Source organism: Salvelinus namaycush, chromosome 28, assembly GCF_016432855.1.
Source record: "Salvelinus namaycush isolate Seneca chromosome 28, SaNama_1.0, whole genome shotgun sequence".
Lineage (NCBI taxonomy): Eukaryota > Metazoa > Chordata > Actinopteri > Salmoniformes > Salmonidae > Salvelinus > Salvelinus namaycush.
Genome location: NC_052334.1, coordinates 27,458,998 through 27,486,483, shown reverse-complemented (window position 1 = coordinate 27,486,483; position 27,486 = coordinate 27,458,998). Strand labels below are relative to the sequence as shown.

The 27,486-nt window shown below is 44.0% G+C and overlaps 1 protein-coding gene across 1 annotated transcript in view; it reads left to right on the top strand.

Moving 5' to 3' along the window:
• The window catches only part of LOC120023630 (ryanodine receptor 3-like), a 190,862-nt gene that overhangs the window by 67,652 nt on the left and 95,724 nt on the right, over nucleotides 1-27,486 (top strand). Inside the window, exons 12-15 of the mRNA XM_038967675.1 lie at nucleotides 5,313-5,434; nucleotides 18,819-18,999; nucleotides 19,919-20,054; nucleotides 26,722-26,817. Coding sequence (XP_038823603.1) covers nucleotides 5,313-5,434; nucleotides 18,819-18,999; nucleotides 19,919-20,054; nucleotides 26,722-26,817 — 535 coding nt within the window. The remainder of the gene's footprint in view (nucleotides 1-5,312; nucleotides 5,435-18,818; nucleotides 19,000-19,918; nucleotides 20,055-26,721; nucleotides 26,818-27,486) is intronic.

The window sequence follows — 27,486 nt, the reverse complement described above, 5'->3', positions numbered from 1 at the left end:
GTAATCGCTGCAAAAGGTTTTTCAACTAAGTACTGAGTAAAGGGTCTAAATGCATATGTAAATCTGATATCAGTTTTTAATTTTTAATAAGTTTGCTAACATTTGTAAAAACCTGTTTTTGTTTTGCAGTTATGGGGTATTGTGTGTAGGTTAATGAGGGGATAAAAAAATAAAAAAACATTTTAGAGAGGCTGTAAAGTAATAAAATGTGGAGAAAGTCAAGTGGTCTGAATACTTTCCAAATGCACTGTATAAGAATACTTATTTCACTCCATTTTTCTGCCATGCATAATATGCAGTAGACCATGTTTTGTATAATGGCACAATCATCATTTTTATTCAGGTTTTTCTTTCGGGCTTGGGCTCATAAGCCTATGCATAATTTCTAATATGTGAATGGGTGTTTTGAATTAATCATCACCTTAGAAAGCGCTGTGCATTTCATTGTGTTGGGCTTTGAAACAACATACACAACAACCATGTTTTACACCGTTTTACACCGTACCAGGCCATTAGAACCTGATGGAGGGACAATAGAGCCCTGAGTACCAGGCCATTAGGACCTGATGGAACATTAGAGCCCTGAGTACCAGGCCATTAGGACCTGATGGAGGAACAATAGAGCCCTGAGTACCAGGCCATTAGGACCTGATGGAACAATAGAGCCCTGAGTACCAGGCCATTAGGACCTGATGGAAGAACAATAGAGCCCTGAGTACCAGGCCATTAGGACCTGATGTAGGAACAATAGAGCCCTGAGTACCAGGCCATTAGGACCTGATGGAGGAACAATAGAGCCCTGAGTACCAGGCCATTAGGACCTGATGGAGGAACAATAGAGCCCTGAGTACCAGGCCATTAAATCAAATCAAATTTATTTATATAGCCCTTCGTACATCAGCTAATATCTCGAAGTGCTGTACAGAAACCCAGCCTAAAACCCCAAACTGCAAGCAATGCAGGTGTAGAAGCACGGTGGCTAGGAAAAACTCCCTAGAAAGGCCAAAACCTAGGAAGAATCCTAGAGAGGAACTAGGCTATGAGGGGTGGCCAGTCCTCTTCTGGCTGTGCCGGGTGGAGATTATAACAGAACATGGCCAAGATGTTCAAATGTTCATAAATGACCAGCATGGTCAAATAATAATAATCACAGTAGTTATCGAGGGTGTAGCAAGTCAGCACCTCGGGAGTAAATGTCAGTTGGCTTTTCATAGCCGATCATTAAGAGTATCTCTACCGCTCCTGCGGTCTCTAGAGAGTTGAGAACAGCAGGTCTGGGACAGGTAGCACGTCCGGTGGACAGGTCAGGGTTCCATAGCCGCAGGCAGAACAGTTGAAACTGGAACAGCAGCAAGGCCAAGTGGACTGGGGACAGCAAGGAGTCATCATGCCCGGTAGTCCTGACGCATGGTCCTAGGGCTCAGGTCCTCCGAGAGAGAGAAAGAAAGAGAGAAGGAGAGAATTAGAGAGAGCATACTTAAATTCACACAGGACACCGGATAAGACAGGAGAAGTACTCCAGATATAACAAACTGACCCTAGCCCCCCGACACATAAACTACTGCAGTATAAATACTGGAGGCTGAGACAGGAGGGGTCAGGAGACACTGTGGCCCCATCCGATGATACCCCCGGACAGGGCCAAACAGGAAGGATATAACCCCACCCACTTTGCCAAAGCACAGCCCCCGCACCACTAGAGGGATATCTTCAACCACCAACTTACAATCCTGAGACAAGGCTGAGTATAGCCCACAAAGATCTCCGCCACGGCACAAACCAAGGAGGGGCGCCAACCCAGACAGGAAGATCACGTCAGTGACTCAACCCACTCAAGTGACGCACCCCTCCTAGGGACGGCATGAAAGAGCACCAGTAAGCCAGTGACTCAGCCCCTGTAATAGGGTTAGAGGCAGAGAATCCCAGTGGAGAGAGGGGAACCGGCCAGGCAGAGACAGCAAGGGCGGTTCGTTGCTCCAGAGGCTTTCCGTTCACCTTCACACTCCTGGGCCAGACTACACTCAATCATATGACCTACTGAAGAGATAAGTCTTCAGTAAATACTTAAAGGTTGAGACCGAGTCTGCGTCTCTCACATGGGTAGGCAGACCATTCCATAAAAATGGAGATCTATAGGAGAAAGCTCTGCCTCCAGCTGTTTGCTTAGAAATTCTAGGGACAATTAGGAGGCCTGCGTCTTGTGACCGTAGCGTACGTGTAGGTTTGTACGGCAGCACCAACTCGGAAAGATAGGTAGGAGCAAGCCCATGTAACGCTTTGTAGGTTAGCATAAAACCTTGAAATCAGCCCTTGCCTTAACAGGAAGCCAGTGTAGGGAGGCTAGCACTGGAGTAATATGATCAAATTTTGGGGTTCTAGTCAGGATTCTAGCACCCGTATGTAGCACTAACTGAAGTTTATTTAGTGCTTTATCCGGGTAGCCGGAAAGTAGAGCATTGCAGTAGTCTAACCTAGAAGTAACAAAAGCATGGATTCATTTTTCTGCATCATTTTTGGACAGAAAATTTCTGATTTTTGCAATGTTACGTAGATGGAAAAAAGCTGTCCTTGAAACAGTCTTGATATGTTCGTCAAAAGAGAGATCAGGGTCCAGAGTAACGCCGAGGTCATTCAGTTTTATTTGAGACGACTTTACAACCATCAAGATTAATTTGTCAGAATCAACAGAAAATATCTTTGTTTCTTGGGACCTAGAACAAGCATCTCTGTTTTGTCTGAGTTTAAAAGTAGAAAGTTTTCAGCCATCCACTTCCTTATGTCTGAAACACAGGCTTCTAGCGAGGGCAATTTTGGGGCTTCACCGTGTTTCATTGAAATGTACAGCTGTGTGTCATCCGCATAGCAGTGAAAGTTAACATTATGTTTTCGAATGACCTCCCCAAGAGGTAAAATATATAGTGAAAACAATAGTGGTCCTAAAACGGAACCTTGAGGAACACCGAAATGTACAGTTGATTTGTCAGAGGACAAATCATTCACAGATCTTTCCGACAGATAAGATCTAAACCAGGCCAGAACTTGTCCGTGTAGACCAATTTGGGTTTCCAATCTCTCCAAAAGAATGTTGTGATCGATGCTATCAAAGGCAGCACTAAGGTCTAGTAGCACGAGGACAGATGCAGAGCCTCGGTCTGACGCCATTAAAAGGTCATTTACCACCTTCACAAGTGCAGTCTCAGTGCTATGATGAGGTCTAAAACCAGACTGAAGCATTTCGTATACATTGTTTGTCTTCAGGAAGGCAGTGAGTTGCTGCGCAACAGCTTTTTCTAAAATATTTGAGAGGAATGGAAGATTCGATATAGGCCGATAGTTTTTTAAATATTTTCTGGGTCAAGGTTTGGCTTTTTCAAGAGAGGGTTTATTACTGCCACTTTTAGTGAGTTTGGTACACATCCGGTGGATAGAGAGCCGTTTATTATGTTCAACATAGGAGGGCCAAGCACATGAAGCAGATCTTTCAGTAGTTTAGTTGGAATAGGATCCAGTGTGCAGCTTGAAGGTTTAGAGGCCATGATTATTTCATCATTGTGTCAAGAGATATATTAGGACCTGATGGAAGAACAATAGAGCCCTGAGTACCAGGCCATCAAGACCTGTTGGTAGTTAGCAAATTGGGTACTACCAAAGCATGTCCAGAGTGCATAAAAGGAGATTATGTCGAATTTTACTGCGGCCATGACTTATGACTGCCGTTGTGGTGGTAATGTGGTCACTGCAACAGCCCTATGCCAGGACCATTCACAGTTGAGCTCACTCAGTTTAGCTTAACGCTGATTGGCTATTTACATTTTTTATTATTATTGCTTGCTGGCTTTCCTTGCATTCAATGCCAGGAAAGGCGGCAACAATGTCATACTCTTTTTGACCTGACAGCATCAGATAGATTGGTTATACATATAGAGACAGAGGGGCGCTGTTTCGCTCGCTCGGATGCTTTCTCCGTTGAGATGCATTCAGCCTCTTGCAAATTGAAGGAAAATTATGAAACACAGAGACTAATGATAAATTTAGTCTTTTGTAAAAAAGTAAATATTGGTCAATGTTTTTGGGAAGCCTGGCTTTCCTTGGAATCCACGAATACACGCCACTGGAGGATTGTGCGATTATATGACAGTCCCTCTACTCCACAGCAATGCAGCCTAATAGCCTGTAATGTCAGCAGCACCTGTGTTACAGCTTAGCCATACTCAACACCGCTAATCATGGGTTGCAACCAAAATTATTTTCCAATAGTTTAGTTCCGTTCCACAGTTCTGACCTGCAAAATAAAGTTCTGAACCGGTTCGAACCCCCCAAAAGTACCAGTTTATTTAGTTCCTTTCTGTTCCTATTTTAATCTGTGGGATCGACATCAGTTTTTACATTTAGCTCATTAAATTACTCCACCAATCAGTGTGGATAGAGCAGCTTGCTATAGACAGGGCAAGCTAATTGTTTACATGCTTGATGGACAGACAAGTGTAGGGCGCGAGATGAAACTGAAATGTTGTGGGTGGGGAGCAAGCAAAAGAGAGGGATGGACATGGAGGAGGCTTGGCTTGAAGCGCTTACCATCATGATATGACGTGCATTACAATGTGTTTAGGATATTAGTAGTAGGCCTATCATTCCTACTTCACTAAATGACATCATTATATACTAGCTACTTACTTACGGAGGAGCTGCTAATATGGAGGAACTTTGAACATCTCAACATTGGCTCAACACCCTGGACCAGAGCTAATAAAAAGCTTGTGTGTGCAGCGGCACCAGCATTCAAAACACGTCATACCATTTTGTAGTTTATAAATCCAATGTGAAACGTGATAACTAATAGTATCCTTAACTAGCCTAGATAAAGCTGACAGGCAGACACTGTGAGGAGAAGTTTCTGAGTGACAGAGTGAGTACTTTGCATAGGCGCGTTGATAGCAAAAATAATGCTCCGAACTTAAAATAACGTTATTCACCAGTTCTCAAGATTTGAAAATAACAGTTCTGTTCTGGAACACTAGAGATCACTTTTGTTCCTGGTTCTTTTAACTTTCCTTGAAAAATTCCGTTATTTTCCCGTTTTTGGTTCTATTCCCTGAACCGGTTCCAACCTCTGCTGCTAATCTGTCAACTTCTCCCTTTCTCTCCCTCCCTCTTTTCTTTCTTTAATTCTCTCTCTTTGCCCTCATCTTTCCTTCCTCCCTCTATTTCTCTCTTTTGCTCTCTGTCACTCTATTTCTCTCTCGCTACCCCCTTCTCCCTCCTTTGCCTACCCCCCCCCTTTCCCGCTTTCTCTGTGTTCCTCCCTCCTCCAGGCCTGCCTCCACTCTGAGGGTCATATGGATGATGGGCTGACCTTGCAGCGGTGTCAGCACGAAGAGTCCCGTGCTGCTCGCATCATCCGTAACACCACCCGCCTCTTCAGTCACTTCATCAGGTACACCACCTCTAAACCACACAACTACAATTTTGGATGACGCTTATAGGTCATCCAAATGACCGTGATCACCGTAATAACCATTCGAATAGCAAAACAAATACAACTTATATTTAAACAGTGCCTTCAGAAATTATTCACACCCCTTTACTTTTTCCACTTTCTACTTTTTCCTGATTTAGTTTTTGTATTTTTTGTAAGATTACATTTGATATTTTATAAACAATACAAAACATACAAATAACAAACATCAACTACATGACACCTGCCCAGACCCACTAGTACACCCCTCTCCAGCGCCCTCATCACTTTCCGGCACATGGCCTAAAACTGCACCATTTTGTTTCTCTCCGTAGCCCACGCACTTTCATTAGGTTTTTCCATTGTGTTAATGATGGCTGATTGATTGAAGTTTTTAGTATAAGTGTTTTTCAAGATGAGTGATGAAAAGAGAATTGTCATGTCTTGAAATATTCAGACAGACGGATTAAAAGTAAGTTTACATTGTAATAATTTTTACAAAGTGAAAACATGTTTATTGAAAATGAAATATAGAAATGTAACATTTTACCTAAGTATTCATAACAGTGAGTCAATACTTTGTAGAAGCTCCTTTGGCAGCGATTAGAGCTGTGAGTTGTCTTGGGTATGTCTATCTCAGCTTTGCACATATGGATTTGGGGATTGTCTCCCATTCTTCCTTGCAGATTTTCTCCAGCTCTGTTAAGTTAGACGGGGAGCAATCTTCAAGTCTTTCCACCAATTTTCAATGAGATTCAGGTCTGGGGTTTGGTTGGGCCACTCAAGGACTTTCACACTCTTCTTCTGGAGCCATTCCAGCATTGCTTTGGCTGTATGCTTGGGGTCATTGTCCTGTTGGAACATAAATCTTTACCTCAGTCTAAGGTTATTTGCACTTTGAAGCAAGTTCTCATCAAGGATGTGCCTGTATTTGGCTCCATTCATTGTTCCATCTATCCTGAACAGTCTTCCAGTCCCTGCCGCTAAAAAGCATCCCCATAGCATGATGCTACCACCACCATGGTTCACAGTAGGGATGGTGTTAGATTGGTGATGAGCTGAGTTTAAAAAAAATATCATCAGACCACAGAATCTTTTGCCTTTCATGTGCCTTTTTCTCAAGAGTGGCTTCCGTCTGGCCACTCTCTACCAGAAATCCCAGATTGGTGAAGTGCTGTGGAGACTGTTGTCCTTCTGGCAGGTTCTCCCATCTCAGCCAAGGAACTCTGTAGTTCTGTCAAAGTATTCACTGGGTTCTTGGCCACCTCTCTGACCAAGGTCCCTTTTTCCCTGTTTCTCAGTTTGGTTGGACGGACAGCTCTAGGCGGAGTCTGGGTAGTTCCATATTTTTTCAATTTCCAAATCATGGAGACCGCTGTGCTCTTGGAAACTTTCAACACTCTAGAAATGGTTTTATACCCTTCCCAAGATATATGCCTCATCACAATTCTATCTTGGAGATCTAAGGACAGTTTTTTTCAAGTCAAATCACAGTTCCTTGGACTTTTTGGTATAGTTTCCTCTCTGACATACACTGTCAACTGTGGGACCTTATATAGACAGGTGTGTTTCTTACTAAATCATGTCCAAACAATTTAATTGACCACAGGTGGACTCCAATCAAGTTGTAGTGACATCTCAAGGATGCTCAAAGGAAATTGGATGCACCTGAGCTGAATTTGGAGTGTCATAGCAAGGGGGTGTGAATGTATAATTTCTGTATTTAATTTTCAATAAATTAGCAAACATTTCTAAAAACATGTTTTCACTTTGTCATTATTGTGTGTAGATGGGTGATGAAAAAAATCTATTTAATCAATTTTGAATTCAGCCTGTAACACAACAACATGTGGAGTAAGTCAAGTTGTATGAATTCTCTCTGTACACTGCTCAAAAAAATAAAGGGAACACTTAAACAACACAATGTAACTCCAAGTCAATCACACTTCTGTGAAATCAAACTGTCCACTTAGGAAGCAACACTGATTGACAATAAATTTCACATGCTGTTGTGCAAATGGAATAGACAAAAGGTGGAAATTATAGGCAATTAGCAAGACACCCCCAATAAAGGAGTGGTTCTGCAGGTGGTGACCACTTCTCAGTTCCTATGCTTCCTGGCTGATGTTTTGGTCACTTTTGAATGCTGGCGGTGCTTTCACTCTAGTGGTAGCGGAGACGGAGTCTACAACCCACACAAGTGGCTCAGGTAGTGCAGCTCATCCAGGATGGCACATCAATGCGAGCTGTGGCAAGAAGGTTTGCTGTGTCTGTCAGCGTAGTGTCCAGAGCATGGAGGCGCTACCAGGAGACAGGCCAGTACATCAGGAGATGTGGAGGAGGCTGTAGGAGGGCAACAACCCAGCAGCAGGACCGCTACCTCCGCCTTTGTGCAAGGAGGAGCACTGCCAGAGCCCTGCAAAATGACCTCCAGCAGGCCACAAATGTGCATGTGTCTGCTCAAACGGTCAGAAACAGACTCCATGAGGGTGGTATGAGGGCCCGACGTCCACAGGTGGGGGTTGTGCTTACAGCCCAACATCGTGCAGGACGTTTGGCATTTGCCAGAGAACACCAAGATTGGCAAATTCGCCACTGGCGCCCTGTGCTCTTCACAGATGAAAGCAGGTTCACACGCACATGTGACAGACGTAACAGAGTCTGGAGACGCCGTGGAGAACGTTCTGCTGCCTGCAACATCCTCCAGCATGACCGGTTTGGCGGTGGGTCAGTCATGGTGTGGGGTGGCATTTCTTTGTGGGGCCGCACAGCCCTCCATGTGCTCGCCAGAGGTAGCCTGACTGCCATTAGGTACCGAGATGAGATCCTCAGACCCCTTGTGAGACCATATGCTGGTGCGGTTGGCCCTGGGTTCCTCCTAATGCAAGACAATGCTAGACCTCATGTGGCTGAAGTGTGTCAGCAGTTCCTGCAAGAGGAAGGCATTGATGCTATGGACTGGCCCGCCCGTTCCCCAGACCTGAATCCAATTGAGCACATCTGGTACATCATGTCTCGCTCCATCCACCAACGCCACGTTGCACCACAGACTGTCCAGGAGTTGGCGGATGCTTTAGTCCAGGTCTGGGAGGAGATCCCTCAGGAGACCATCCGCCACCTCATCAGGAGCATGCCCAGGCGTTGTAGGGAGGTCATACAGGCACGTGGAGGCCACACACACTACTGAGCCTCATTTTGACTTGTTTTAAGGACATTACATCAAAGTTGGATCAGCCTGTAGTGTGGTTTTCCACTTTAATTTTGAGTGTGACTCCAAATCCAGACCTCCATGGGTTGATAAATTTGATTTCCATTGATAATTTTTGTGTGATTTTGTTGTCAGCACATTCAACTATGTAAAGAAAAAAGTATTTAATAAGAATATTTCATTCATTCAGATCTAGGATGTGTTATTTTAGTGTTCCCTTTATTTTTTTGAGCAGTGTATATAAACTCAGCAAAAAAAGAAACGCCCCTTTTTCAGGACCCGGTCTTTCAAAGATAATTTGTAGAAATCCAAGAAACTTCACAGATCTTCATTGTAAAGGGTTTAAACACTGTTTCCCCTGCTTGTTCAATGAACCATAAACAATTAATGAACATGCACCTGTGGAATGGTTATAAGACACTAACAGCTTACAGATGTAATAAACACCAAAAAACACCAAAAGAAAGATGCCCAGGGTCCCTGCTCATCTGTGTGAACGTGCCTTAGGCATGCTGCAAGAAGGCATGAGGACTGCAGATGTGGCCAGGGCAATAAATTGCAATGTCCATACTGTGAGACACCTAAGACAGCGCTACAGGGAGACAGGACGGACAGCTGATCATCCTCACAGTGGCAGGCCACGTGTAGCAACACCTGCACAGGATCGGTACATCCAAATATTCCACATGTGGGACAGGTACAGGATGGCAACAACAACTGCCCGAGTTACACCAGGAATGCACAATCCCGCCATCAGTGCTCAGACTCTCCGCAATAGGCTGAGAGAGGCTGGACTGAGGGCTTGTAGGCCTGTTGTAAGGCAGGTCCTCACCAGACATAACCGGAACAACGTCGCCTATGGGCACAAACCCACCGTCGCTGGACCAGACAGGACTGGCAAAAAGTCCTTTTCACTGACGAGTCACAGTTTTGTCTCACCAGGGGTGATGGTCAGATTCGCGTTTATCGTCGAAGGAATGAGCGCTACACCGAGGCCTGTACTCTGGAGTGGGATTGATTTGGAGGTGGAGGGTCCGTCATGATCTGGGGCGGTGTGTCACAGCATCATCGGACTGAGCTTGTTGTCATTGCAGGCAATCTCAACGCTGTGCGTTACAGGGAAGACATTCTCCTCCCTCATGCGGTACTCTTCCTGCAGGCTCATCCTGACATGACCCTCCAGCATGACAACGCCATCAGCCATACTGCTCGTTCTATGCGTGATTTCTTGCAAGACAGGAATGTCAGTGTTCTGCCATGGCCAGCGAAGAGCTCGGCTCTCAATCCCATTGATCACGTCTGGGACCTGTTGGATCAGAGGGTGAGGGCTAGGGCCATTTCCCCCCAGAAATGTCCGGGAACTTGCAGGTGCCTTGGTGGAAGAGTGGGGTAACATCTCACAGCAAGAACTGGCAAATCTGGTGCAGTCCATGAGGAGGAGATGCACTGCAGTACTTAATGCAGCTGGTGGCCACACCAGATACTGGCTGTTACTTTTGATTTTGACCCCTCCTTTGTTATGGGACACATTATTCCGTTTATGTTATTTACATGTCTGTGGAACTTGTTCAGTGTATGTCTCAGTTGTTGAATCTTGTTATGTTCATACAAATATTTACACATGTTTAGTTTGCTGAAAATAAATGCAGTTGACAGTAAGAGGACGTTTCTTTTTTTGCTGAGTTTATATTTTTTCCTCTCCTCTGCTCCTGACTGCATGTGCTGCTGTTGTAGCAGGGAGGAGGGCATTGCCTAGGCAACCGAAGACTTGTTTGCTACAACACTTTCCTTGTTTGAGCAAGGAGCAACAAAGTTTCATCACTTTGTGGAGTACATGTTACTATCGAGTCCATGTTACAGCAAAAAATGTACTCACCTGCACAAATGCCCGGCCGTCTCAGTTCAGACTTTATTTGTCACATGCTTCGTAAACAACAGGTTTATACTAACGGTGAAATTGTTACTTATGGGTAATTGGCTATGTACAGAATACGATGTGCAGAGGTACAAGGTTAGAGAATGACCGATACAGATTTTTTGGGGGGCCGATGGCGATACAGATTCTTTTGGGGGTCAAGGAGGCCGATGGCCGATATTTTAGGCCGCTATTCAATATCGTTACGTTTGAACATTTTGACGACAACATTTCCCAGAGACAGCCATGTATGCATTAATGCATCAATTTTAAAATAAAACAATACATTCAACTTTGTTTTTACAAATCTAACTACATAACAACATAATCATTTTATTTGAATGGTACATCTCTTGATCAACTGGGTAAATGAAGACGGCATAGGCCTACTCACAATACAGGTCAATGCATATTCAAAAGGAGTGTGTGCATTGAGTTATTGAGCTTGTTTTGGCAGATCAGTGGAGTCTGTCATCTGTAGCACCCTAATCTGTTTGCCTTCCATCTGTTACTTATATTAGCCTTCTGAGCAACACATTCTGCATGGAAGCATCACTCCAGCATGTCATGCCTGTATGGAAGGACATCATATAGAATGGGGTGGCAGGTAGCCTAGTGGTTAGAGCGTTGGGCCAGCAACCGAAAGGTTGCTAGATTGAATCCCCAAGCTGACGAGAAAAAAAAAATCATTCTGCCCCGGAACAAGGCAGTTAACCCACTGTTCCTAGGCCGTCGTTTTAAATAAGAATTTGTTCTTAACTGACTTGCCTAGTTAAATAAAGGTTAAATAAAAAATATAGGCACTCCTGTTAGTATGAGAATATAAAGTACCATCTATTCAATGCAAATGGGTCCAACTTAACGTCATGATTTGTGATCACGGATGCTTATGAAACTAGTATTTTTGTAATTTCCCGTGATTGGGAAAATTATTATTTTCAGCTGTCAGGATGCATCTCTAAACTCAGCTGCCATGTCAAAATTCGCTACTTCAGCTATGTCAGGAAATGGGCGTGTTATAACTTGATCCTACTGCTACTATTTGGAAAGAGCAAGGCTGTAACTTCACTCCCTTTCACATCTCCTCACATCTCTCTCCATGGCTCATATCTTGTGCTACTGTTGACTGGTACTATGAGAACTAGCTCAATGGCAATGACATTTGCCACCAAGCCATAAATGTGCATAATATCTGACAAGGAGAGCGAGGGTAGGCAAAAATATGAAACTAACATGCACGTTGTGTCTGAATGACTCAAATCTGCCCATACAGTGCCTTCAGAAAGTATGTACAGCCTTTGACTTTTTCCATATTTGTTGTGTTACAGCCTGAATTTAAAATTGATTAATTGAGATTTTTTTTGTCACTGGCCTACTACACACAATACCCTATAATGTCAAAGTGGAATGTTTTTTGAAATGTTTACAAATGAATAAAAAATGAAAAGCTGAAATGTCTTGAGTCAATAAGTATTCAACCCCTTTGTTATGGCAAGCCTAAATAACTTCCGGAGTAAAAATGTGCTTAACAAGTCACATTATAAATTGCATGGAATCTCTCTGTGCAATAATAGTGTTTAACATGATTTTTGAATGACTACCTGATCTCTGTACCCCACACATGCAATTATTTGTAAGGTCTCTAAGTCCAGCGGTGAATTTCAAACACTGATTCAACCACAACTACCAGGGAGGTTTTCCAATGCCTTGCAAAGAAGGTCACCTATTGGTAGACATTGAATATCACTCTGAGCATGAAGTTAATAATTACACTTTAGATGGTGAACCAATCATTACAAAGATACAGGCTTCTTTCCTAACTCAGTTGCCGGAGAGGAAGTAAACCGCTCAGGGATTTCATCATGAGGCCAACGGTGACTTTTAAACAGTTAGAGTTTAATGGCTGTGATAGGAGAAAACTAAGGATGGATCAACAACATTGTAGTTACTCCACAATACTAACCTAATTGACAGAGTGAAAAGAAGGAAGCCTGCACAGAATAAAAATATCCCAAAACATGCATCCTGTTTGCAACAAGGCACTAAAGTAATACTGTAAAATGTGGCAAAGCAATTACATTTTGTCCTGAATAAAGTGTTATGTTTGGGGCAAATCCAAAACAACACATTATTGATTACCAAGCTATATTTTCAAGCATCATGTTATGTGTATGCATGTAATCTTTAAGGACTGGGGAGTTTTTCAGGATAAAAATAAATGGAATGGAGCTAAGCACAGACAAAATCCTAGAGGAAAATCCTTTTTATTAGTGAATTAACTAAACTAATATTTCCAACAGTAATTTGATTTTGGTCACTGTCAATTCATCTATTTCTCAATACTGCAGCTTCCCAGCTATATGTTCCTCTGCATTGTGTAGAGCTCGTGGCTCAGGCGGTGAGTGGCGGCTCACATAGCAGCAGTTCTGCTATGTAGAGGGACTATCGGCAAAGCAGATAGGGAAGGGCCAATAGCCGATAGACTGGAAGGTCAAATATAGGCCCCATTCATCGGCTCGGCAGATTATCAGTCGTTCTCTAATGTTAGTACGGGTAAAGTCTCCAGCTCTCTGATCACTACTTTCTTTTTCTGTCTCCTTCTCCTCCAACCCTACCCACTCAGCCCTGTGGTGTATATTCTACAATAAGGATTTGCTGGAGTCCAAGTCAAACCAAGATTCCTTTGTTATTGTCTCTGAGCTCAGATGAGTTACACAGCGCAGGGTAGACAGTCTGAATTCCAAAGCATTGGGTGATAAGCACATATCTTTAGTTTCCTGTTCTTGAGCGGAACTTTATCTATACAAGGACGCAGGTGCAAGCTGGTTTGCAACAGGATGATACTCCCAAGAACAGGAGATTATAAAAGAACAGATTCACAAGGTTAGTCACATACTCAGTTACATACAATAAAAATGTCCCATTACAGCCCCTACCCAAATGCTCATGCGCCGTCGCAAACTTTGCTCTCTCTCTCTCCCACTACTCTCCCTTCTGCTAAATCCCTTTCTCTCCTCTCCTGATTCTACCTTTTCAACCCTGCTCTCCTGTCTTTCTGCATCCTATGATTCACACTTTCCTCCCGGACGGCTCGGCCCTCCCCTCCTGATCCATGGCTGAGTGACTCATTGCGAGCTTACAGAACAGGGCTGTCGGCAGCTGAGCAAAAATGGAGGAAAACTAAACTTCCGGAGGACCTATCTTCCTTTCACTCCCTCCTTTTCTTACTCTGTATCTGCTGCTAAAGCCACTTTCTATCACTCTAAATGTCAAGCTTCTGCCTCTAAGCTTAGGAACTGTTTTCCACCTAATCCTCCCTCCTCCAGCTCTGGGGACGACTTTGTCAACCACTTTGAAAAGAAGGTTGACGACATCCGCTCCTCATTCAGCCTACTGAGTTTACTGGTCCCACTCACACATAACTACCCTATGCCTTGACCTCTTTCTCCCCTCTCTCTCTAGATGAAATCTTGTGACTAGTGTGGTCTGGCCTCCCAACAATCTACCCGCTCGACCCCATACCCTCCTCCCTTCTCCAGACCATCTCTGGAGACATTCTCCCATTCCTCACTTTCCTCATCAACTCATCCCTGATCACTGTCTGCGTCACATCTGACTTCAAAATGGCCAGAGTCTCTCCCCACATCAATATACCAACACCCGGCCCCTCTGACGTCAAGAACTACAGACTGTAATCCCTTCTTTCTTTTCTTTCCAAAACACTTGAGCCTGCTGTTTCTGACCAACTCGCTCGCTATTTCTCTACAGAACAATCTTCTTGACCCTTACCAGTCAGGCTTCAAGTTGGGTCACTCAACCGAGACTGGTCGATTCTGTGTCACGGAGGCTCTCCACACTGCCAAAGCTGACTCTTTCTCCTCTGTTGTCATCCTCCTATATCAATCCGCTGCCTTTGACACCGTGAACCATCAGATCCTCCTCTCCACTCTCTCAACGCTGGGTGTCTCAGACTCTGCACACTCTTGGATTGCATCCTACCTGGCAGGACGCTCCTACCAGTTGACATGGAGAGGATCTGTGTCTGTACCATGTACTCTCACTACTGGTGTCCTCCAGCGCTCGGTTCTAGACCCTCTCCTCTTTTCTCTTTACACCAAGTCACTCAGCTGCTTCAGATCCACACATAGTCTCTCCTATCATTGCTATGCGCATGACACTCAATTACTTTTCTCTTTCCCTCCTTCTGACACCCAATTGGTGATACGCATCTCTGCGTGCCTGGCAGATATCTCAGCTTGGATGTCGGCCTTCCATCTCGAGCTCAACCTTGATAAAACAGAGCTTTTCTTTCTCCCGGGGAAGGTCTGCCTGCTCCAAGACCTCACCATCACGGTTGACAACTTCACAATGTCCCCTTCCCAGAGTGCAAAGAACCTTGGTGTGACCCTGGACAACAACATGTCGTTCTCTGCAAATATCAAAGTAGTGACTCGCTCCAGCAGGTTCATGCTCCACAACATACAGTGGGGCAAAAAAGTATTTAGTCAGCCACCAATTGTGCAAGTTCTCCCACTTAAAAAGATGAGAGAGGCCTGTAATTTTCATCATAGGTACACTTCAACTATGACAGACAAAATGAGAAAAGAAAATCCAGAAAATCACATTGTAGGATTTTTAATGAATTTATTAGCAAATTATGGTGGAAAATAAGTATTTGGTCAATAACAAAAGTTTATCTCAATACTTTGTTATATACCCTTTGTTGGCAATGACAGAGGTCAAACGTTTTCTGTAAGTCTTCACAAGGTTTTCACACACTGTTGTTGGTATTTTGGCCCATTCCTCCATGCAGATCTCCTCTAGAGCAGTGATGTTTTGGAGCTGTTGCTGGGCAACGCGGACTTTCAACTCCCTCCAAAAAAATTCTATGGGGTTGAGATCTGGAGACTGGCTAGGCCACTCCAGGACCTTGAAATGCTTCTTACGAAGCCACTCCTTCGTTGCCCGGGCGGTGTGTTTGGGATCATTGTCATGCTGAAAGACCCAGCCACGTTTCATCTTCAATGCCCTTGCTGATGGAAGGAGGTTTTCACTCAAAATCTCACGATACATGGCCCCATTCATTCTTTCCTTTACACGGATCAGTCGTCCTGGTCCCTTTGCAGAAAAACAGCCCCAAAGCATGATGTTTCCACCCCCATGCTTCACAGTAGGTATGGTGTTCTTTGGATGCAACTCAGCATTCTTTGTCCTCCAAACACGACGAGTTGAGTTTTTACCAAAAAGTTATATTTTGGTTTCATCTGACCATATGACATTCTCCCAATCTTCTTCTGGATCATCCAAATGCTCTCTAGCAAACTTCAGACGGGCCTGGACATGTACTGGCTTAAGCATGGGGACACGTCTGGCACTGCAGGATTTGAGTCCCTGGCGGCGTAGTGTGTTACTGATGGTAGGCTTTGTTACTTTGGTCCCAGCTCTCAGGTCATTCACTAGGTCCCCCCGTGTGGTTCTGGAATTTTTGCTCACCGTTCTTGTGATCATTTTGACCCCACGGAGTGAGATCTTGCGTGGAGCCCCAGATCGAGGGAGATTATCAGTGGTCTTGTATGTCTTCCATTTCCTAATAATTGCTCCCACAGTTGTTTTCTTCAAACCAAGCTGCTTACCTATTGCAGATTCAGTCTTCCCAGCCTGGTGCAGGTCTACAATTTTGTTTCTGGTGTACTTTGACAGCTCTTTGGTCTTGGCCATAGTGGAGTGTGGAGTGTGACTGTTTGAGGTTGTGGACAGGTGTCTTTTATATTGATAACAAGTTCAAACAGGTGCCATTAATACAGGTAACGAGTGGAGGACAGAGGAGCCTCTTAAAGAAGAAGTTACAGGTCTGTGAGAGCCAGAAATCTTGCCTGTTTGTAGGTGACCAAATACTTATTTTCCACCATAATTTGCAAATAAATTCATTAAAAATCTTACAATGTGATTTTCTGGATTTTTTTTCTTCTCATTTTGTCTGTCATAGATGAAGTGTACCTATGATGAAAATTACAGGCCTCATCTTTTTAAGTGGGAGAACTTGCACAATTGGTGGCTGACTAAATACTTTTTTGCCCCACTGTATGTACCTCACACAGGAAGTGGTACAGGTTCTAATCCAGGCACTTGTCATCTCCTGTCTGGACTACTGAAACTCAATGTTGTCTGGACTCCCCACTTGTGCAATCAAATTTCTGCAGTCCATCTGGTGTTCAACCTTCCCAAGTTCTCCCATGTCAACCCGCTCGTCCGCACACTCCACTGGCTTCCAGTCGAAGCTCGCATCCACTAGAAGACCATGGTGCTTACCTACGGAGCAGCAAGACGAACTGCCCCTCCCTACCTTCAGCCTCTTCTCAAACCTTACACCCCAACCTGAGCCACCTCTGGTCTTTTGGCCCTCTCACCCCTTCGAGAGGGCAGCTCCCGCTCAGCCCAGTCAAAGGTATTCTCTGCCCCCCCCCTCCCCCTTACTAGCACTCACTTTGCAAATAGCTACTTTGAGGCAATTTGTACTTACTATGACTGAGATATGGAGTTGACCCACCTGAATTAAATAACCTGGATCAGAGTGTCTTCTAAATTACAAAAATGTCAATTTAAATGTAAAGTGACTAGGCAACAGGATAGATAATAGACTGAGCTGTAGCAGCAGCATATGTGGTGCAGTAGCAGCAGTGTGTGTGTGTGTGTGTCTGTTGCATCAGGATGCATGTGTGTGCATGCGTTTGGGTGTGTGTGTGGGCGTATGTAGTGTGTGTGTTAGGGTGTAAGTATATGTGAGTGTGTGCATAGAGTCAGTGCAAGAGATTCAATAAAAAAGGGTCAATGCAGGTAGTCAATGTAGCCATTTGATTAGCTATTTAGCAGTCTTGTTTAGAGGTCTTATGCCTTGGGGCTAGAAGTAGGTTTAAGTCTTCAATGATAAATGGTTATTTTATTTTCATGACAGTCTTCATGCATATCCGTCGGTTATACGGTAATTGTGCCAGCCCTACAAAAATATAACACCTACTTGACTGTAGTGTAATATGCATGCTGTCTGGGTGTGAAGCCCTGTAGACTGTGAATGCACAGCAGCAGTGGAGCTTTTGGCCTGTGAGCAGTGGGCTCCACAGCCCACAAAAAGCACACTGCCTGCCTGGCTCAGTGACCCAGTCATCCGTGGCCAAACAGGACAATAAACACATCAAGCCATAAGGCCACTTACGGCCAGTCATGAATGAGAATGCTATGGAGCGAATAAATGTTCAAAGCCTCCTCATCTGCCACTATTAAACTGGCCTGTGACTGTGAATCAAACACATACCCCCCTCCGTGACGTCAGTTAGTCAAACATTGCTGACTGGCTTTCACCACTATCCAGACCTAGACTGCCGCCTGTGAGCTGTACCTCTCCACACCCCCCTCCCTCTCGCCTCCTCAGCCCCCCTCTGTGTGACAGAGCAGGGGCTCATTTTAGGTCACACACGGAAATAACATTTCAGCATGGATGAACCTCAAGGCACAAATTATGTTCCTATGGCAGTCACTGCTTGAGTCATATTCTAATACTGGAGTTCAGTGTGGTTATGAAACCTTATGATTATCATATAATGATGTCATGATATAAAGGACCTGCTGTCATACACTGAGTGCACAAACCATTATGAACATGAAAGACTGACCAAGTGAATCCAGGTGAAAATTGTTGTCCCTTGATGTAACTTATTTAAATCCATTTCAATCAGTGTAGATGAAGGGAAAGAGACAGGTTAAAGGAGGATTTTTAAGCCTTGAGACAATTGAGACATGGATTGTGTATGTGTCCCATTCAGAGGGTGAATGGGCGAGACAAAAGATTTAAGTGCCTTTGAACTGGGTATGATAGTAGGTGCCGGTTTGTGTCAAGAACTGCAACGCTGCTGGGTTTTTCACGCTCAACAGTTTCCCGTGTGTATTAAGAATGGTCCACCACCCAAAGGACATCCAGCCAACTTGACACAACTGTAGGAGGCATTGGAATCAACATGGGCCACATCCCCGTGGAATGCTTTCAACACCTTGTAAAGTCCATGCCCTGATGAATTTAGGCTGTACTGAGGGCAAAACGGGGTGCAACTCAATATTAGGAAGGTGTTCCTAATGTTTGGTATGCTCAGTGTATATTCCCTTGTTTTGATGCTGAAAAATCAACTTTTGCAAAATGGAGTACTTTCAAAGTGTCCTGTGGTGAAGATAACCCTTCTTCCCTGTTCCAGAGACCTGGACTGTCTGGGGGGAAAGAACCGTGCGTCAGTAGCCCTGCCCATCGAGGAGGTCCTCCAGACCCTCAATGACCTCATCACCTACTTCCAGGTGCCTAATGCTGAGCTGGAGCACGAGGAGAAACAGATCATGCTGCGCTCTCTCAAGAACCGACAGAACCTCTTCAAACAGGAAGTGAGTTCATCCACACATGAAGTGCCGCGTCACAATCCTGCCTGACGGTTGCTTGGCAGCAGAGGACAATAGAAGTCCAAAGTCAGGGGTTTCAATTGTGATTAAGGCAATTTTAGTAAGTGGTCATTGCAGGAGCCGGGCTTAAATGCAGTGTTGCCAAGACACGCTGTTTTTAAAGGCTAAATCAATGGATTCTTGGTACAGTATTTCAATGCCATATTGTATTTCAGAGCATTGCTTTTCAACTGTCAGCAGTTTTGTTCTGAGTTTTTCTGTGGTGACAACAATGGAGTGGAGCCTTTTGATAAGCCTCTCGGCCCAAAATTGTTCTCATCAATTATAAAATGTCAGCTGCCTTCCCTTGTGCCTGTGATGTTAAATACACAACGTTAACTACTTTCCTTAACTGAAACAAAAGCTGTTGCTGTGGATTTAAATTTCCCCAGTTGTTCACTTTGTCTCCAAGCAATAAGTTGATGACAGGAATTTATGTAAAATAGCTGTGTGCAGTGTTTATGTAATGTTTACATAATTGGTATAACCATACACAATACTGTTTCCGGCATACACCGATCCTGCCCTTGGAATGCTTCAATAACCCATCTATATCCCAGCCTACACACTTCTCTATAATTGTATTAATATCCCAAAATTGCTCTTTTCCACCCCGCTCTCCCATACAATACAGTTGTAAGGTCAATTTTTCATTGTTGACAGCTGATAGGCTTTTCATGGAGTTATAAATCACCTGCAATTTTCCTTTCTCACAGCTGGGCATGCTGCTTAGCATACCTGATCGCTATTACCATCCTAGATTAATCATCCAGGCATGAAGGCATGGGAGAGACTAGGAGCAGGTTAATTGAGGACACATGATGATGATGATGTCAGAGTAATGATGGGTGTGTCTTTGTTTCAGGGCATGCTGACTCTGGTGTCCTGCTGCATCGACCGTCTCAACGTGTACAACAGTGCAGCCCACTTTGGGGAGTGTGCCGGGGAAGAGGCTGGGGCTTCCTGGAAGGACATCCTCAACCTGCTCTATGAGCTGCTAGGTGAGAGAGACAATAGAGTCCTCCAAAGAGTATTATACACAAGTCATCACGCCAATATAGTTACAATCACATAAAGTGTCATAGTAAAAAAGTTAAACACAACAGTAGACAAAGACAGAACAACCTGTCTGCTCCTTGTTTGTTACACACACACACACACACACACACACACACACACACACACACACACACACACACACACACACACTTCACAGTAATCAATCATTGTTGCCTGCCACGAAAGCCCTGGCGTTCTCCGAGTCCCAGTACTGCTCTTACCAACCACAGGCCTGCGTCTCACTGCTGCCGTGGGTTTATTTGTCTCAGCTGAGCTGGCATTTACAGAGCCGTTTATGGTCCTCTAGGCACTCTAAGGTGGTGTTTCCCCATCTTACACGCCTGTCTGTGAGGACGCCTCAGTTAGGGCAGGCACAATTACTGTATAACTGTGTAACCGACAGGTATGGATGATGACCGTCATGAAAATAAAATAACAGTCATAACCGTAAAAAAATGATATACAGTACTAGGCAAAAGTTTGGACAAACCTACTCATTCAAGGGTTTTTCTTTATTTTTACTAACGTCAAAACTATGGAATCATGTATTAACCAAAAGAGTGGTGAACAAATCAAAATATATTTTATATTTGAGTTTCTTCAAATAGCCACCCTTTGCGATGACAGCTTTGCACATTCTTGGCATTCTCTCAACCAGCTTCACCTGGAATGTTTTTCCAACAGTCTTGAAGAAGTTCCCACATATGCTGAGCACTTGTTGGCTGCTTTTCCTTCACTCTGCGTTCCGACTCATCCCAAACCATCTCAATTTGGTTGAGGTCAGGGGATTGTTGAGGCCAGGTAATCTGATGCAGCACTCCATCACTCTCCTTCTTGGTAAAATAGCCCTTACACAGCCTGGAAGTGTGTTGGGTCATTGTCCTGTTGAAAAACAAATGATAGTCCCACTAAGCCCAATGCAGATGGGATGGCGTATCGCTGCAGAATGCTGTGGTAGCCATGCTGGTTAAATGTGCCTTGAATTCTAAATAAATCACTGATAAATAAATAAATCACTGACAGTGTCACCAGCAAAGCACCCCCACACCATAACACCACCTCCTCCATGTTTTACGTTGAAAAATACACATGCAGAAATCATCTGTTCACCCACACCGCGTCTCACAAAGACACGGCCGTTGGAACCCAAAATCTCCAATTTGGACTCCAAACCAAAGGACACATTTCCACTGGTCTAATGTCCATTGCTCGTGTTTCTTGGCCCAAGCAAGTCTCTTCTGTCACGTATGCTCTCTCTCCGGTGCTTTAGGTCGTCATGCTCCCACGCCTCAGCTGGATCGACACGTTCCTGCGCTTTAGCAGAGGTGACCGGTCCGCTCCTGATCCCTGGGATCGTCATCCTGGTCGGCGTCCTGCGGCTGGAACCGCGCGTCGGGGAGGGGGTACTGTCACGTGTGCTCCCTCGCCGGCCTCTAGATCACCAGGCTGCTCGTTAGGGCGCACACCTGTCACCAGCGTTACGCGCAACTGGTCTCCATCACCTCTTTGATTACCTGCCCTTTATATGTCACTCCCTTTGGTTTCTTCCTCAGTCGTCATTGTTCCTGTTTCATGTCAGTGCGCTGTTTGTGTTTCTTGTTTTGTTAATTAATTAATTAAATGTATTCACTCCCTGAACTTGCTTCCTGACTCTCAGCGTACATCGTTACATCTTCTTCTTATTGGTGTCCTTTAGTAATGGTTTCTTTGCAGCAATTTGACCATGAAGGCCTGATTCACACAGTCTCCTCTGAACAGTTGATTTTGAGATTTGTCTGTTACTTGAACTCTGTGAAGCATTTATTTGGGCTGCAATTTCTGAGGCTGGTAACTCTAATGAACTTTTCCTCTGCAGCAGAGGTAACTCTGGGTCTTCCTTTCCTGTGGCGTTCCTCATGAGAGCCAGTTTCATCATAGCGCTTGATGGTTTTTGCGACTGCACTTGAAGAAACTTTCAAAGTTCTTGAAATTTTCCGTATTGACTGACCTTCATGTCTTAAAGTAATGATGGACTGTCATTTCTATTTGCTTATTTGAGCTGTTCTTGCCATAATATGGACTTGGTATTTTACCAAATAGGGCTATCTTCTGTATACCACCCCTACCTTGTCACAACACAACTGATTGGCTCAAACGCATTAAGAAGGAAATAACTTCCACAAATTAACTTTTAACAAGGCACACCTGTTCATTGAAATGAATTCCAGGTGACTACCGCATGAAGCTGGTTGAGAGAATGTCAAGAGTGTGAAAAGCTGTCATCAAGGCAAAGGGTGGCTATTTGCAGAATCTCAAATATATATTTTGATTTGTTCACCACTTTTTTTGGTTACTACATGATTCCATATGTGTTATTTCGTAGTTTTGATGCCTTCACTATTATTCTACAATGTAAAAATAAAGAAACCCTTGAATGAGTAGTTGTTCTAAAACTTTTGACTGGTGGGGTGTGTGTGTGTATGCATGTATGTACAGTGGGGAGAATAAGTATTTGATACACTGCCGATTTTGCAGGTTTTTCTACTTACAAAGCATGTAGAGGTCTGTAATTTTTATCATAGGTACACTTCAACTGTGAGAGCCGGAATCTAAAACAAAAATCCAGAAAATCACATTGTATGATTTTTAAGTAATTCATTTGCATTTTATTGCATGACATAAGTATTTGATCACCTACCAACCAGTAAGAATTACGGCTCTCACAGACCTGTTCTCCACTCATTACCTGTATTAACTGCACCTGTTTGAACTTGTTACCTGTATAAAAGACACCTGTCCTGTCACGTTCCTGACCTGTTTTCTGTTGTTTTGGTATGTGTTTAGTTGGTCAGGGCGTGAGTTGGGGTGGGTAGTCTATGTTATGTGTTTTCTATGTTGGGTTAAGGTGTTGCCTGATATGGTTCTCAATTAGAGGCAGGTGTTTGACGTTTCCTCTGATTGAGAACCATATTAAGGTAGGCTGTTCTCACTGTTTGTTTGTGGGTGATTGTTCCTGTGTCTGTGTATACCACATGGGACTGTTTCGTTTGTTCGTTCGTTTAGGTCGTCTGTTCCTGTTCGTGCGTTCTTCGTCTATATGTAAGTTCGTTTGTTTCAGGTCTGTTGACTTCGTTTATTGTTTTGTAGTTTGTTCTAGTGTTCATTAGTGTTTCGTCTTTCATTTAATAAATCAGTATGTATTCATCACCCGCTGCGCCTTGGTCTGTTCATTCACCACAAGACGAACGTTACATGTCCACACACTCAATCAAACAGACTCCAACCTCTCCACAATGGCCAAGACCAGAGAGCTGTGTAAGGACATCAGGGATAAAATTGTAGACCTGCACATGGCTGGGATGGGCTACAGGACAATAGGCAAGCAGCTTTGTGAGAAGGCAACAACTGTTGGCACATTTATTAGAAAATGGAAGAAGTTCAAGATGACGGTCAATCACCCTCGGTCTGGGGCTCCATGCAAGATCTCACCTCGTGGGGCATCAATGATCATGAGGAAGGTGAGGGAACAGCCCAGAACTACACGGCAGGACCTGGTCAATGACCTGAAGAGAGCTGGGACCACAGTCTCAAAGAAATCCATTAGTAACACACTACACCGTCATGGATTAAAATCCTGCAGCGCACGCAAGGTCCCCCTGCTCAAGCCAGCGTATGTCCAGGCCTGTCTGAAGTTTGCCAATGACCATCTGGATGATCCAGAGGGGGAATGGGAGAAGGTCATGTGGTTTGATGAGACAAAAATTGAGCCTTTTGGTCTAAACTCCACTCGCCGTGTTTGGAGGAAGAAGAAGGATGAGTACAACCCCAAGAACACCATCCCAACCGTGAAGCATGGAGATGGAAACATCATTCTTTGGGGATGCTTTTCTGCAAAGGGGACAGGACGACTGCACCGTATTGAGGGGAGGATGGATGGATGGGGCCATGTATCGCGAGATCTTGGCCAACAACCTCCTTCCCTCAGTAAGAGCATTGAAGATGGGTCGTGGCTGGGTCTTCCAGCATGACAACGACCTGAAACACACAGCCAGGGCAACTAAGGAGTGGCTCCGTAAGAAGACTCTCAAGGTCCTGGAGTGGCCTAGCCAGTCTCCAGACCTGAACCCAATAGAAAATCTTTGGAGGGAGCTGAAAGTCCGTATTGCCCAGCGACAGTCCCGAAACCTGAAGGATCTGGAGAAGGTCTGTATGGAGGAGTGGGCCAAAATCCCTGCTGCAGTGTGTGCAAACCTGGTCAAGAACTACAGGAAACGTATGATCTCTGTAATTGCAAACAAAGGTTTCTGTACCAAATATTAAGTTCTGCTTTTCTGATGTATCAAATACTTATGTCATGCAATAAAATGCAAATGAATTACTTAAAAATCATACAATGTGATTTTCTGGATTTTTGTTTTAGATTCCGTCTCTCACAGTTGAAGTGTACCTATGATAAAAAAAAAATATATATATATATATATATATATGTGTGTGTGTGTATATATTTTGTGTGTGTGTGTGGAACGAACAGCTGACTGAAGAAGGGACGGCCGGGCGTTCGTGCGGTTGAGTCCGTTTCTTAGGTAACATGGACTCTTAACGTGATGAAACTTTTTGCTCCTTGTTGAAACAAACGAGGTGTAATAGCAAATGAGTCTTTGGTTGCCTAGACAATGCCCCCCTCCCTGCAGCAGCACACATAGAATGAATAGAACGGGCTTGGAACCTCTAACCCTGGCAATGTGACTGGTGAACTCGTGGGTGAACTCACAGTGGATGCCTGCTATTGTGATGCAAATATTTTCCATGGTAGTGTAGAATGTTCGTTCCAATGATGTCAAAGGGGAATGATGTGGCTCATACAATGGAATGTATTTTTTGTAATTCCAGTTGAGTTGAATCAACAAATCACACCACATACTGACACATCCTGCTTTTTCTTCCTGCTTTTTCTTCCTGCTTTGCCCCCTGCAATGGCCGTCAGTCCACCCATTTTGCCAGTGGTGCCCAACTCCAGTCTTCGAGTACCCTCAACTGTACACATTTTTATTGTAGACCGGACAAACACCTGAAATGGTCCCTTCACAATGACAGAAGGCGTGTGTTATGTTATTGTATTGGCTAGATATTGCTGCATTGTTGGAGCTAGAAACATAAGCGTTTCGCTGCACCTGCGATAACGTCTGCAAACTATGTACACCACCAATAAACTTTACCGTCATGACCTTCACAGCCCTAGCCTCAGTACACATGTACTCTAGTACCACACACACACTCACAAACACACACATACGTACTGTACGCACATGCACACACACACATATGCATTCATGCTACACACACATCACAATTGCTGCTACCAGATTCTTATTTACTATTGTTAATACTGTACAATTTAAACACTTGCCCCCCAATCCCCCGTTCCCTGATACATGTGTAAATATTGGACAATAACTTGTGCCTTCCTGTATTTTACTTATGCTAAAATGTTTATTATATTCTACTGAGCCATTTACTTTATGTTCGTGTTCTTATCTTTTATTATTTATTTTAGTTGTTTGCGTTGTCGAGAAGGAAGCTGCAAGTAAGCGTTTGGTTGGACGGTGTATATCATGTGTATCTTGCACATACGACTAATAAAACTTGAACACACACACACACCTACAAACAGGGGCTGGAGCTTCGTGCAGGGGCTGGAAGTGGATAAGGATAGCATGCAGATTTCACATCTGTGTGAAGTGCTTCCAGGGCCTCTACCCAACATCTCCCCCAGCATGTCTACAACACGCTCCCAGCCAAGCTGGACTGCCCATGATCACCAGATGGTCACCACTTTTCCCCATATCCTTGAGTTAGGCCACAAATTGTTCGAATACGGTCTTTCAGGGTGGGAAAAACCAGTCCAATCTTACATGTCAGTTGTACATTATAGGCATTCCCTCTTGGTAGTAGGAGCATGTCTCCCGCTCAGAAGCTTCCCAGTTCTAGTGTCCGTATCATTGTCTGAGCCCTTCACAGCGTGTTTACATGGTGCTTTCTCCTCATGGGGAGCATTAATGTGCAGACCACGTCCCCCCTCTCATACCCCCTCTTCCACACACCTGCACCAGCTAAATGGATTTGCAAGCTAGGCCTCCTCTCCTCTGTCTATGCCAGGTGACCCTGTCATTTTTGGCTGGGACGACTCTCCTTTCCTGTCCCCCTGATGTCACGCCCTTCCTTTATACGCCGCAGCTTAATTAATATGCATAAAGGCTTTGAAGAAGAACACTACTCTTTCCTTGGCATGGAGTGTGGTTTAATGTGTGCATTTTGTGTGACGTTGTTCTTGTTGTATAAGATGTAAGGTTTGACAGTGTTGTTGGCTGTAGGTCAAAGACAAGCAATTTGAATTATCCTCTTCATAACTAGCAAAGATTATATGTAACCTGTCTTCTTCCCTTGACATGGGTGTCATTGTTTGTTGCGGAAGATGTGCAGTGTTTTTCTATAGGAGCTATGTTTTTGCTGTACTGTAGGTCAAAGATAAGCAATTTGCATTATCCTCTTCAAACTTGCCAACTGGATATGTATCGTGTCTGTAATGTGTCTCCTCCCCTTGACCTGTGACCTTGTCCATGTGTCCTGTAGCGGCGCTGATCCGAGGCAACAGGAACAACTGCACCCAGTTCTCCAACAACCTGGACTGGCTGGTCAGCAAGCTGGAGAGACTGGAGTCCTCCTCAGGTACCATGATAACGCCATGACACGTGTTTAAATGATAACACGATACCACCATGACACTTGTTTAAATGATAACATGATACCACCATGACACGTGTTTACATGATAACATGATACCACCATGACACTTGTTTAAATGATAACACGATACCACCATGACACTTGTTTAAATGATAACATGATACCACCATGACACGTGTTTACATGATAACATGATACCACCATGACACGTGTTTACATGATAACATGATACCACCATGACACTTGTTTAAATGATAACACGATACCACCATGACACTTGTTTAAATGATAACATGATACCACCATGACACGTGTTTACATGATAACATGATACCACCATGACACTTGTTTAAATGATAACATGATACCACCATGACACGTGTTTAAATGATAACATGATACCACCATGACACGTGTTTAAATGATAACACGATACCACCATGACACGTGTTTAAATGATAACATGATACCACCATGACACGTGTTTAAATGATAACATGATACCACCATGACACGTGTTTAAATGGTAACATGATACCACCATGACACGTGTTTAAATGATAACATGATACCACCATGACACGTGTTTAAATGATAACATGATACCATTATGCCACGTGTTTACATGATACCATGATACCACCATGACAC